Source organism: Anneissia japonica, unplaced genomic scaffold (genome assembly GCF_011630105.1).
Source record: "Anneissia japonica isolate Jap-2015-1 unplaced genomic scaffold, ASM1163010v1 scaffold1587_len1432017_cov164, whole genome shotgun sequence".
Lineage (NCBI taxonomy): Eukaryota > Metazoa > Echinodermata > Crinoidea > Comatulida > Comatulidae > Anneissia > Anneissia japonica.
The window spans coordinates 954,452-968,857 of record NW_022713643.1 but is presented as its reverse complement, the minus strand read 5'-3'; the positions used below and the strand labels follow the sequence as shown (position 1 = coordinate 968,857).

The window sequence follows — 14,406 nt, the reverse complement described above, 5'->3', positions numbered from 1 at the left end:
CAAATATCATGGCCATGCATACAACTGTCTCTTATACACATCTAGATGTGTATAAGAGACAGCTACAGTACTACTGATAACTACTACTACTACAACCTAGGTCTAGTCTTTACACAGCAGTACGTACTGTACAGTTAGCCTACTATATACTGGGTACAGTAAGGGCCCGTTCGAGCAAAAAACGCCAACCATATTGCGTTTATTTCACCGGGTAATCACGCTAAGCACTCAGCGGGTGGTCGATCGTTGGAGCAAGTTTTAGCTCACGGTAATTACGTGTAACGAAACTACTCCGGAAGTAAATTTCAACTTATCCCATGGTCAACACCCCATTCTTTGTTTACTTACTACTGCTGCTATTAACCAGCCCACGTACACACCTGTCTCTTATACACATCTAGATGTGTATAAGAGACAGTATATATATATATATATATTGTTAAGGCAAATTTTACTGATTTTAAGTGTTAATTTAATTGTTCATTTTATTATTTAAGCGTAATCGGAATAGTGCATTAGGAGACCTACTTGATAGTGATTTGGTTTACTTTTAGGAATACTGTCTCGGCCTGTTTCAGATATTTTATACTTTTACTATGTTGTATTGTAACCGGTTGTTTTGTTTTTTTTTTTTTTTTTTGTTTGTTTGTTTGTTTGTTTTTTTTTATTGAGACAAACGGAATGAAATAAATGATATCTCTCCTATAAAAAAGTAAGTACAGTACCTGCATTTCATTATTTACTGTAGAGGGCGGCTGTCATAGAGTTGGTTCGAGAGACGACGTACGTCTACTACTGCTGTGCTCCCAAAATAGAAAGTAGCCACTGTCAGGTTCTTGCGAGAATTTAAATATGGACCGACTGAAAGTTGTCACTTCCCATCTTCGGAGGCCAAACGATGTTACAGCAGGATCAATTGTATCCTTAAGATTTAGTCAACTTGACCATCATTATTATTAGTGTTATTATAGTGAACTGAAATAAGACTAGGCCTAGAGGGCCTAGTAGAGGCCTACCTTTCAGACTAGGCCTAGCTTGTTCTTAAAATGTTATTGTTAGGCCCTCTCACACTGGGCATTTCCACTCTGCCCAGGGCGCAGCGGTTGGGCCTACTCTATTATGTTATAGGGTAAAACCTCGAATTGAAACCCTGGGCTTCTTTTTAGCGAACTTTGGATAAGATTCTTTTCGAGGCTACTTTTGCAAAATAAAGAGGGGGCTTCTTTTCAAAAAGAAGCGGTATTTCTTGTAAATTTGTATTATAAAACAATATAAGGCCACTATAAAACATAAGTTAGTATCATGATGGAGTGTATTTAACTGGCATTGAAATCACCAAAACTACTGTATGTAAACCAAGGGAAACCAAGCTTATTTTTAATTTATTTATTTATTTTTTTTTAAATTCATGTACAGTGTATGTACTGTACTATCACGAAAAGAAGCCCATGCCATCTTGAAAAGAGGGGACTTAAAAAGAAGCCCATGGGCATGGGCTTCTTTTCGAGGCTAATTTTGCAAGCTAAAGAGGGGGCTTCAATTCGAGATGGGCTTCATCTTGAGATTAAGCCCATTGGGTTTCAATTCGAGGTTTTACTGTATTTATTTAGCCTTTGCCTTCAGTAGTTTGTTAGTGCAGCATTAGTGCAGCACAAAGGTAAGGTAGTCGGACAGTTGAAACCCTAGACTGCTTTTTCAGACTGAAATGGCCAAATAATAAGTACTGAATGGTAGAGTACTGTACTACAGTACTACTGATAACTACTACTACTACAACCTAGGCCTAGTCTTTACACAGCAGTACTGTACAGTTAGCCTACTATATACTGGGTACAGTAAGGGCCCGTTCGAGCAAAAAACGCCAACCATATTACGTTTATTTCACCGGGTAATCGCGCTAAGCACTCAGCGGTTGGTCGACCGTTCGAGCAAGTTTTAGCTCAAGGTAAATACGTGTAACGAAACTACTCCGGAAGTAAATTTCAACTTATCCCATGGTCAACACCCCATTCTTTGTTTACTTGCTACTGCTGCTATTAACCGGCCCACGTACACACAGCGCGGCACGGTGAAATGATAATGTAGCTCAATAACTTATAATGGCTGCTTTAAAATCTGTGCGTAGGCTAGTTTATTCAAGTTTATTTCTCCGAATAATGGTAAATCTACAAATCGAACGCGTAGCTATGCTACTAAATTTAGATTTCGTCGTGCATTGTGTGAGGAGGCGAAGGAGAGCTGCAACCACGCCTGGGCCGTAACCTATTGAATTTCGCGCTGGGCTGTGGACAAAACATTTTGAAAAACAATTAAGGTTGATTTATCATCACCTCCGGCTCCATGGTCATTCCATACACGGTATTCTACCCAGCAATTTGGTGGTCAAAGTTGTCGCGGATAAACCAGATGGTAAGGTAATTAGACTAGTGTCCGAGCGGTTTTAGAAGGTGTGTACCGGTGAATTAACTGGTAAATTGTACAGATATTTTTTCGCTCGAACGGGCCCTAAGTTGTGTAAGGTCATCTGATTTTGTGTTAAATAATATACATTTATAATGATTGTTTATAATAAGGCCATGGAAAAAAAGCTTCGCATTGACCAGCAATCTACGAAATGGAGAAATAAAATGAGTTTTTTGGCAAGTTGACTCCTTAACATAATTCTCAGACTCCATACCCTGTATCTGCTTCTCTTGGACATCATCAGAATATCCAATATGTATTAAACAAAAACTTACTTCTCTCACCACAGCAATGTGAATCTTATGAAAGGGATGGATTCCTCGTCATCAGGGATTTGGTGAAGTCAGATGATATTGACAGATACTGGTACTGTGTATCTTTGGATATTGTACCGTTGTCTGTTTATACCAATGATCTCTAATCTTGTCTTGATGACCTTGTAATGCTATTGTTAACTATTATCACCTTTTTGACCTCTGGTCCATGTCTAACAACAAATGTAGAACTTGTTATCATGAACTATTGTATCATGAACTATTGTATATGACATTTCATAGTGAATTTGTGGATATATTCTGTTTAAACGTGTTTGTGTTTTTTTTATTGAAAATTAGAGCTAGACAATCAGTAACTGGTAATATTACTACAGTTCTCCCTCTAATTAAAGATTCCTTTAATTAAGGACCACTTCTAAAAGACCACTTTTCTGTGGTCCCAAATTAACAAATTTCTTTTATCTTTATTAATCTATTTACAGATCAAAGCTGCTAAAGACCATGGAAACATGGTTTCAAAAGTGGAGGGAGACATGTATTCCTATAACCATTCATCAATTTAAGAATTTTCTTAATAAAAAATGTCTGGAAATCAGCAATAAACTAAATATTATTTTTGATCTTTGTCACATTAATAGTTGAAAGCGTAGTTATTATTTTAAATTGAGCAATTTAATGTTGACATTTTATTTATTGTTCTTTTTTATTAATTTTATTGTTAATTACACATTTTATTTTGCTGATTTTAGTGCACGTTTTCGGGGTATTTGCAATGGAACTGTAAAAGTACCAGCCTTGACCATAATGAAAGATGTTTCAATAGCAAAGTCTGAGTTTGTGGTGGGAGAACGAGCAATCACTAAAATCCAAGACTTCCAGTTTGATCCGGTTTTGTTTGAGTTCTGCGCACTTCCACAGGTAGAAAGAGCTTTAGATTATTGTCTTCACAGGTGCAAAATGTACCAGTAATACTAGGCCATGTAAAGAATATTAATTAGGCGACTTTTTTTATACCTTGTTTAGCGAACCCTCCGACTGCAAATATTGATGATTTTAAATAAAAACAAAATTTTATTTTTGGCCAATTAGCACACCCGCCGCCACGAAAAAGTAGAAATCTTTGGAAAAAAAAAGTTTTTCTTTATTTTTATTATGCCCGCCGCTGCCTTGAAATCTCCAAAAATAAGATACTGTATGTATATTTCTTCGTAATTATATAAATTTGAAGCATTTAACCATCCTATTTTACATTCACCAATAAAATTTTATTTTCTCCTCCATCTGGATGATTTTGGCAAAACTATTTGCTAAATAAGAAAACAAAATTTTACTTTTATTCCGTTCTCCTCAGATAATCTTTAAAAAAATAAGTATGCGAAACAAGGAATAAAAAAAGTCGCGCTTTATTTGCTTGACCCCCACCCACTTCCTTTTATGTTAATTTTTAAATATATATAACTTTTCAATCCTTCTTAGTCATAGTAGTAGAGGACTATTATATTACTAAGGCCTAAAAAAAATTATGTTGGCGTAATGGGCCCCAAAAATAGGGTAGGTAGTAGGTATAAAAAAAAACATAGAAAAGAAACTGAAAGGGTAAACCTAACAGAGGAAGAATGTTACTCGTCAAAACTTCAGAGAATCAGAAAGAGAATTGAGTAAATCAGCCATAGCACTCTAATCAGGTCATAAACTGGGCTCAACCCAAAATCATTGATATAGAACCGGACACCTACTACAGACTTATCAGGGAGGCCATTTGGATCCGAAGACGAAGGCGCACACCAATTAAGTCACATATATGACCCTGTAATTAAACAGAATCGGCCCTCTAGATGTCAGTCTGTTTAGTTACTGATAGTCATTCTTCTGAAGAAGCTGCTCGTGAAAAGAGCAGTGAAACTGTCAAGGTAATTTTTACCATTAAATTTTTCAATTTTTTGGTTTGGAAAAAAGAAAATATTCTATCTTATGTTGATGTCTTGTTTCTGCTGTCTTGTTTTCATAGATTGTGAAGTATGTAGAATGTTTTACAGGCCCAAATATCATGGCCATGCATACAATGTTGATCAACAAACCACCTGATACAGGTAATGTGTATTAGAATGATGAGGCAAGGATTTTTTTATACTTTGTTTCGCGAACCTGCTGCCCATCAATATTGATGATTTCGAATAAAAACAAAATTTTATTTTTGGCCACTTGGCACACCCGCCACCACAAATAAAACTGGAAATTCCAGAAAAACCAGTTTTTCTTTATTTTTATTACACCTGGCGCTGTCTTGAAATCTCCAACTGGAAGATATGTATATTTCTTCCTAATTATATAAATTTAAATCATCCCATTTCTTCACTGTTTACATTCAAGAATATAATTTTATTTTTATTTTCTCTTCCGTCTGACGATTTTTAAAAAGATAAGTTCACGAAACAAGGTATAAAAAAAAAGTCTCGTCTGATGAGAAATGTAAAACAATAATATTCCAATGCACAAGTGATATTAGTTTGAAGTTTTCCCCAGGGCCTCTCATTGTTACCAGTTGTGTATCCTAGGAGTCTTGAATTTGCAGGTGGGGGTGAATTGGGGAGGGCTTGATGTTTAATAGAGGGGGGTGGTAACTTGCAAAATAAGGTGATTTTTAACTACTGTACATACAATAGTAATTTTTTTTTCTTCAAACGTTTCCCGGGGGGGGGGGGGGGGGCAAGCATTTTTTGCGGAGGGTGAACTTGCACCCACCTAGATACTTTACTTGATTTTTACATTCCAAACTTATATGGTAGAACAAGATGAATTTTGGTGTAAAGTAATTTTCTTATTTAGGTGCCAAGACTTCTCGACACCCGATGCATCAGGACCTGCATTACTTTCCCTTCCGTCCCGCGGAGCGCATTGTTTGTGCTTGGTGTGCCATGGAGAAAGTTGATCGTTCCAATGGATGCCTGGTGGTAGTACCAGGTTCTCATAAGGGGGAATTGCAGGAGCATGGTTACCCCCAGTGGGAGGTAAGTTCAACAAAAGAAAAAATTCTTCAAACTTAATATACTACCATGTTCTGGAACAGGGTCAGAAAGCAAAATCAGGGATAAAAATGGCATGGAATAGAATTTCAGGGCCCATGTTGAGAGGTTCCCATAATTTTATCCAACTTTTGATGTTTTAAACTGTTTTCAGGGCTACTTTGAAGTTTTGTCCATTTATGGGATTAATAATAATATCCAAAGATTTCTTGCATCATTTTTCATAAAATAAATGTTATGTAAATTTGCTTTAAAAAAATTTTTAACAGGGAGGTGTGAACAAGATGTACCATGGTGTTTTGGATTACACACCAGATCAAGAGCGTGTTCATCTAGAAATGCAGAAAGGTGATGTTGTCTTTTTCCATCCCCTACTCCTGCACGGATCTGGAACCAATAGAACACAAGCATTTAGAAAGGTGTGGATTTTTTAATACATTAATATTGTGTTGTGCTGAATTGTACATTGAAAAAAAATTAATTTCACTAATCTTCCCAATGTGATTTTAAAAACCTGCCATGATAACAAAAAAATGCTAGTACTGTACTGTATTAATGTCAGTTGTAAACAGCTCCCCCTATTAATATATAATTTAATTTAGGCTATTTCATCCCACTATGCTGCATCTGAATGTGAATATATTGATGTAAGAGGAACATCACAACAGACGATAGCTGAGGAGGTTGATGAAATTGTCAAGAAACGACTTGGAAGTGAAGTAGACTTCAATTTTGATGTGAGTATATTATTTTTCATTTATCTTTATTAATCACTACACTTGATCGTAGGGGGTTTTTTTCGGTGGGAGAAACATGGAAGAGAGTATTATAATAGTATACTCCTTTTACTGCATATTAACAATCATTTCAAACATTGCTATGGAAAATTCACTACTACAATATTCTTGATAATCAACAAATCACACAACCCTGCTATATAATTGAGCATAATGCCATACACACATATGAACAGTTGTACTAAAGCAGGTAGTTGCGCCATACCTAACTAATTTAAAATTTTAAATAAACAGAAACCGCATGAATTTTACAATTCTGCCAGTGCCTACAGAATAAACAGCCCCCATTTTTAATTGTTCCTGTGATTTGGCAAAACATTAGATTTTTACTGGCCTTAACATCAAATTTGTGAACTGCCTGAATCAAACAAGTACTCACACTTTAGGCTATTGGGCTTTAGGCTATCTCATAATCCTTGTTACACCCAGTAGCTAATTGTCCAGGAAAATGTTGGGTGGGCTTATAGTGTACTAACATCAGTATATGAACAAATTACAGCATACAGTCGAAGTGGCAGAATATTAACCGGTTAAAATGCACACAATGTAACAACAATAATATTTGATACTTTTATGTTCTTTTAGGATGCTTGGAGAATTAAAGGAAAGCTTGTGCATGGCCAGCAAATCAACCTGTAGGTAGTTTAGTTAGAAAATATAAGTGCACATAATATTGATAATGATTCTACGTAACTTCAAGTGTACCAAGAATAAACAGATAAAAATTTATATTTAACTGCATTCATTGAAATACTGTACAACATATAATACAATACAAGAGTTATTAGAAGTGTAATCAATTGAAATAACTGTATGTACACCAAAAAATGTTATGATTATTTAACCAGAATTTTGGAGATATTGTAGCTCCTGAAATATACAGTATTAATTTTAATGACTTGTAAATTATGTAAATAGCATTACTTTAAAAATTATATGAAGTCTAATAAGTATTGTTATTGCAATAAATTGTGAAATAAAAAGGCAAATGAAATGGAAAAAAGAAGATTTCAATATCATATAAAATATTATAACTTAATGTTTTATGAAAATGTAAAACTAAAATATATAAAAGGACTTTAGAAAGCCAAGTGCCAAAGTTGTTCAATGGATTTAGAAATAATAAATAGGTTATAAAAGTATGAAATATAAACTATATATGTATACTCCAAAAGTACAATAGAATTCATTTGTTAAGCACCATGTGGATTTATCAGGGAGAAGCTGCTGGAGGCATGGAAGATCCATCATCATTAGCACCATTGAGATTAGTGACCGGATAAAGTGTATCCCAGACAAGGCTGCCATGTAGCTGGGGACAATGAAAAAGTGAGATAATTACACAAACTAGATCTATAATATTCAATAATAGCACAATATCAACACTTTATGTCACATCTTTGTGTGCACTGCCTGTATAGGCATGATGTTTTCATATCAAATTTATATATGGGCATGATGATGTCACATCCTATCCATATATTTGCAAATCATGGGTAGTTGTCACATAAATGTTGATAGCGTGCATATAGCTATCACACCTGTATGAAAAAACACCCCACAGTAAGGCAGCTTTCTGCATTTGAACATTTTAAGACATATGGCAGAAACCTCCCCTGTTGTCACAAAATAGAATTAAATGACAAAAACATAACATGATCTTTGGTAAATCAGGATCTAAAAAATCCAAAAATTAATGTACAAATGTTGTAATAGGTTGAAAAATAAAGATACAGTGCTGTTTTGTGTTGAGAAAAAAAAAGAAAAATATAATACACTAAATATTAAAGTTAATTGCTTTCAGTTTAAAATTAGAATAAGCAGGTGGCATTTAATACAAGTTACATCAACAACTTCAAGTAATTCTTATCAAAAAAAGGTTTTAATGTCAATAATTTGCTTACCTTTCCTCTGATTGGCTCATTTGGTTTTGTCCTTGAATCGTATTGGTGGCTGTAAGAGATTCTCTCAACCAATAAACGCGGGCCATTCTCAGCAGGCAGGTGATTCACTGGAACTGATGAAATTTACAAAAGTGTTGTTAGTTACTGTGTTCTGTGGCAATTCTTTCATAAAATAGAGGCAATTATGTTATTTCAAATTGAATTACCCAAACAACCTTCTTGACAATAAAAAGAATAATACACATTAGCAATAACATTAGGTTTAATCCTCAAAATTGTGCCAATTATAGTATCCAAGCTAGACATTGTATGCTTATTGTCAACCCATTTTCAAATAAATGTAATTATAATCATCATCATTTTATCAGATTTATTTTTGCTATTTGAAGTATTATTTGTTTCTTTAACTGTACTTATTATTTGTAAATGTTACTACTTTAATAAATCATTAATATTTAAATCATATTAATACCTTTCAGAATATTATTGAATGAAAATTATATTTTACTAAAAGCAGTGACTGTTACTTTATATCAGGGCTGTAACCAGTATTGCCAATGGGAGGGAGGTGCAGGAGGTGTGAAAAAATAGGCCATCTGGGGTTAGGGGTTGCCTTGCTACAAATTCAATGCCCAAATACTGGCCTAAAAATAGATTACTTGGTTAAAGCGATTCCCTTTTAATCTTATTTACACAAAATAACAAATTTTGCTTTCCATACATTCTCAACTGTCTTAAAAACATTCATATTTTCCAAATTGTGGGGACGTGATCTCACGCACCCAATGCCGTAGCCAGATATTGGGACAGTTCCACACAATTTTTCATATTTTTTCGTAAAATGGGTCAGCATTTAAGAAAATTGGTCCACATTTTACGGTATTTGAATTTACGCGTAAATTTGGGCCATCCTGATGTTGTCAAACACTGTTTGAAAATCCTGGCTACGGCATTGTACGCCCCACTTCCCTGGATACAGGCCAGATTATTATGCATAACAAGATACCTATGCCAAGAGCAGGTGTATAATTTGGATTACTGCCATGTCTTGTAGTGTGTTGGGGCCATTTCTCACGTGGTATTCTGCAATACTCTGATCTATTTGTTGTATTGTCGCTGTATTCGGTTTTCTTTAGAGGTTCCTCCGAAGTCCTTGAGGGCCACCAATGCATCTCCTTGGCATCCTTAACCTGTATCTTAGTGTTGACATGACAGATTGGTTGATGCAGCAGATGACAATCTTGTTTCAAGAAACCCACTTTTTCAGGATGAGGTTTATTGTGTCTGTGTTTAGATGCTGGACGTTGTGCAACTTGTTGTTTTCTTTCACCTGTATGTGTTACTGAGTAGTGACTTTGAAACTGAGGATCTTTTGCATTGCTTCCACCAAATATTCTCCTGGTATCTGGACTGATAAAGAAAAGGTATAAATTTTATTAAAACCCATCTGCATTACATACATGTTTTCATTTGAAATTGTACTGTATCGCAATATGTGCATTACATTAATAAAGACTACAGTTCAAAATAGACTATCTTTCCAAAAAGTGAAATTGCACCAGGTCAATCTGAACAATCAATATAAACATTCAAATAATAATTAAAAATATGCAGCGGAAGAAATATTCAACGAAATAAAGCCTGGGTTCTCATAATTTTTTTTTAGTCCTGGATTATAAAATGTTAATTATGTAAGCCTAGGTTAAGTTGCTAATATTCGACCTACGTTTTTTAAACAAAAGAAATCTGTGAGAATTTGTGTTGCGTAGCAACGTGCCACTGGCTGGGGGCCAGGGGGAGGGGCTTCGGGGACCAGGTTGACAATCCTTTGACGCTCAATCTGAGCATTTTCACAACTGATTTGATTGATCTTGGACACTAAATTAAGTGTATGTATGTAAACTTAATAAAAACCAGAAAGTTATATACTAATTTATATTTGACCAAAGTACAGTACTGTAAACTTAAGATGAGTACCCGACAGTTGCTTGGTGTAAAATTAAAATAATTTTTACGGACTCACTTTATTCATGAATCACGATGTACAGACAGTACTTTCATGCTGAAAACAGATAAACAAACCATGCGCATTACTAGGTAATAAAAGCATGCTGACCGTAGCGGGCGTAAAGGGTGTTTGTTTACGATTCTAACGTCGAGCATACTGGGCTTGCACAAAGGCTAGGATTACCCTTTGCTACACTATAAACACTGTAGACGAATGGCAAATGATCTATTTATTGCATATTGCTATATATGCAGTTCGCAAATTATTGTTTCTTAGTTTTAAAATCTTGATCCGTGAGTAACCTTGAAATCCGTAAGTTTTTGTTCATCCGTAGTAAAACTGGTAAATGATAAATTATCCGCGAGTCTCACGGTCAATCCCTATAAGTTGGCAACTATGCTAACTAGGCTTTTGGTATTGCCTATGTAATAAGTCTCTGGCTAGGTTTATGCCTAATTATCTTGTTTATATTGTTTTTAAGAGGGAGGGACTGTTTTTATTTGGCAAGGATATTGTAAATATTTTATAAAAACTTTATAGTTTTTTTGTTTTTTTTTAAAGAAAATGTATTTAGTGTCTCCAAATTGTATTTTTTTACTATGCTGTTGAAATAAATGATGCAGCAAAAAAAAAAAATCTTTTTCATTCCCTCATCAATATTTCCAAAATTTTTGACGCGTAGTGATAATCTAACAATTATTTCTATGTGCCCCAAGCCAAGCATTTTACTTTATTTCAATCTCATCAAACAGCAAAATGAATGTTAAAACTATTATGTTACAAAAACCGAAAGGTCCACTGATTAATCTCAAAAGATAGTATACTACATACTCCAAGAAATGCACGCCATCGTGTTGGGATTCAATATTTCAACATTAATTATGTCATCATCAGGAATTATATTACATTGTACTGACTCTTCATAGAGCCCAAGGAAAAGCCACTGCAAAGTGTTGTTGAAGGGGAGAGTGAATCTGTGAAAAGACTCAGTGTGGGGTGTAGCTGCAGGATGCTGACCCCTAGCTCCTAGAAAATCTGGGCAATTAACTCTTCTCAGATGTTTTTGAGCACATTCTGCCCAAAAAGATTTTCTTTTTCATTCCAATCATGTTGTGGCCAGCAAGGAAGTGGCCTGACCCTCAGGGTTTCATCCCCCTACCTCACCACTGGTCTTGAGCTATGATGATTAGTATGCCTACTTTACAATCAAGATACAAGCATTTTTGTAAAAGTTCAGTAAAATTTCTATGATGTTAAAGGCACGCAACCTGTTTTTGGTTTTTTTTTTAAACTCTAGCCTGGAAAATTGCATTCATAAATTCTTTTTCTCAAAAACTGAGGTAAACTCTCTTTTATAACAGACTTTACTGATTTCAATAAAAATGAACAACTACCCAATCAGCACAGTGCCCCGACTACGCACTTATTCCACAAACACGACAAGGCACGGGTCGGGTGTACGTAGCTTTAAGCAGTTGTTACCTTAGCAACAACATCTAAGGATGACTTGAACCATCACCGCTGCTTAATGTCATTATGGTTCCTGATGTCATTCTGAAGGAACGCCAGTAAGGTTATGGTGCTTCCTCACTGTTATGAATGGCTTGTGGTTCTGAATCATCTGCTGAACATTTAGCTAGCTCTTTGTAATTTTGAATGCTCCCAATTTGCTCAATGTTCTCTTGGTTCCTCAAGACTCTCCAGTTGCCTTTGTTCCGATGGTTCCTCTTTGAATGGTGACCACTTGCACATTGTCGTAATTGTTCCTCATGACAACTTACCCAATTTTCTGCTCTTTCCAATGATTCCAAATGGTCACCAGTAGCTGATTGTTGTGATGGTTCCTGGTGATTCGGGGGATGCCGTGATCAACTTTGTATCGCTAACCCACATGAGATGAAGTAACGTTGGATTGCGATGCACCACATTCAATAGTTCACCAGTTTTAGTATCCCACACAACTATCTTCTTGCGATCACCTCCTGATATTATGTGAGAACCTCTGATTGCAAGACATCTCACCACTCCCACATGTTCCTTGAGGATATTTAAGCATGCTCCTAAAACAAATTAAATCTATTAGATAATAATTGTGAATGAGCAAATGGTAATAATAATCAAATGATGGGAAAGCCAAGGTACAATAAAAGATGGCATATCTAATTTAATCCATTATCAAACGACCAGATTTGGTTGCATTATGAAATGTTTTAATACATTAGGCAAGATCTATTTATACCTTGGTTAGCGAACACTCTGACTGCCAATAAAATTTATTTTTGGCCACTTAGTGCACCTTCTGCCACCAAAAAATGGAAATTTTTGTAAAAAAAAAAAAAAAAATTTGTTTAATTTTTATTGCACCCTTCTCTCCCATGAAATCTCTAAAAATAAAGTATGTATTTCTTCCCTAATAATATAAATTTAAAAGTATTATTAATATTCATTAATGACATTTTATTTTTATTTTCCCCTCTGCTTTTGACAAAATCAGTTTGCTAAATAAGAAAACACAAATTATATATTTTTTTTTTCTGACAATCTTTTAAAAAATAAGTTTACTAAACAAGGTATTAAAAAAGCCTCACCTCATCAGATTAAAGCTTTCTTCTCGCATGGGAGTAAATGTTCCAAGTTGGGAGCAGCCACTTCTAAGGGTTCTGGTTTCATGAGCTCTCTTAAAACATTTTGCATTTTGCTGTACATAACAATGATACCCATAGCCTACTTCATAGGAATACTCAGGAGTGAAAACATGCTGTGGGTGTAGGCTGGGTGTTGTGGGTGCAGATTACCTCCCCCCACATGACAACAATTTATGTCCACTAAGTGGATTAAAATACTAAAAATGACCATTTCAAATTTTCATTGGAGAATAGAAATTTAGTGCTGTATTCTCAATTTCTGCACCACCTCCCCCTCCCCCAGCTGTTTCCCACCCTCTCCCCCTTCCACCCAAGACCAAAACCAGCCTACACCCCTGAATATGTATCTGAATATGAGTGAGATAGGATAGCTTCTGAGAGTCTTTTTGCCAACGGGTGGGAGAGAGGAACACGCTAATTTGTGGGAGACTCCCATGACTTAAGACAGGATTGCGGGGATCATTGTGACCTCTAGAGAATACACATTCAAGTGCCTGCATTACCTTCGTGATTCCAGAGACGTAATGTACTATCAGCTGATCCAGACACAATCACATCCTCATTAAACTGTAAACAATACTGCAAAAAATAATCACATTTATATTTGATATTTTGTAAATGCTTTACATAATTCTATAACTCTGCTGAGTGGGACATCCTGGTTGATATTTATATAGAAGTCTACTGCTCTTCTTAGAAAGAAAATTTATCATTTTTTCCTACCACATCTGCCTCATGGCCAGATAGCACATGCATACAGTCTCCTGATGAGATGTCCCATATTCTCAAATCCCCATCTCCACTCCCTGTCACAACTTTCTTGTCATCAAACTGACTACAGTATACAACTGTAAATTAAATCATAACAAATTAAAAATGCAATAATAATAGTCATCAACAGTATAATATCATGATGATGCTGGTAGAGTGCAAGGGTCATTTCACAGTTTAAATTCAACCTTAAAATGCAGTCACTTTAAAGAACTGTAAAGTCTTGTTGAATAGTTTCCAATTCAGTGCCATAGTGTACTCTGAAGATATGGTGCTATACAAAATCGACATTACTGTACTGATTACCTTTCTCATTACATTATTACTGAAAACATACCTTCTAAATGACCAATAAAAGTTTGAAGACACTGGCCAATACTGACATCCCATAACTTAAGTGTCTTGTCCCAGGAAGCAGTTGTCAGAAGATCCCCTCTCAGATCTAAGAACTGTGACAATGAAAAAAATTAACCAACATAAACATGTATGAGTTTTAAGGCCAACTCAGACAGCATCATAC

At 35.3% G+C, this 14,406-nt stretch overlaps 3 protein-coding genes across 3 annotated transcripts in view; 1 reads left to right on the top strand and 2 right to left on the bottom strand.

Annotated features, from left to right (window-relative positions):
- Nucleotides 1-808: 808 nt before the first annotated feature.
- LOC117108654 (phytanoyl-CoA dioxygenase, peroxisomal-like) lies at nt 809-8,298 on the top strand. Its single transcript, XM_033250748.1, has 8 exons — nt 809-918; nt 2,669-2,829; nt 3,488-3,656; nt 4,747-4,828; nt 5,565-5,746; nt 6,031-6,180; nt 6,364-6,498; nt 7,144-8,298. Exons 1-8 carry the CDS (start codon nt 853-855, stop codon nt 7,195-7,197), a joined length of 999 nt encoding a protein of 332 aa, XP_033106639.1. The 5' UTR covers nt 809-852; the 3' UTR covers nt 7,198-8,298.
- On the bottom strand, nt 6,504-10,519 carry LOC117108655 (uncharacterized protein C2orf73 homolog). The gene is made up of 4 exons (XM_033250749.1): nt 10,486-10,519; nt 9,469-9,872; nt 8,463-8,575; nt 6,504-7,870 (listed from the first exon to the last, which is right to left on the bottom strand). The coding sequence occupies exons 2-4, from the start codon at nt 9,632-9,634 to the stop codon at nt 7,772-7,774; spliced, it is 378 nt and encodes a 125-aa protein (XP_033106640.1). The 5' UTR covers nt 9,635-9,872; nt 10,486-10,519; the 3' UTR covers nt 6,504-7,771.
- A 683-nt stretch (nt 10,520-11,202) lies between these two features.
- Nucleotides 11,203-14,406, bottom strand: part of LOC117108664 (F-box/WD repeat-containing protein 11-like) — a 5,142-nt gene continuing 1,938 nt past the window's right edge. The window contains exons 2-5 of the mRNA XM_033250760.1: nt 14,224-14,335; nt 13,839-13,963; nt 13,619-13,694; nt 11,203-12,530 (exon numbers count right to left, since the gene is read on the bottom strand). Coding sequence (XP_033106651.1) covers nt 12,286-12,530; nt 13,619-13,694; nt 13,839-13,963; nt 14,224-14,335 — 558 coding nt within the window. The 3' untranslated portion in view covers nt 11,203-12,285. The remainder of the gene's footprint in view (nt 12,531-13,618; nt 13,695-13,838; nt 13,964-14,223; nt 14,336-14,406) is intronic.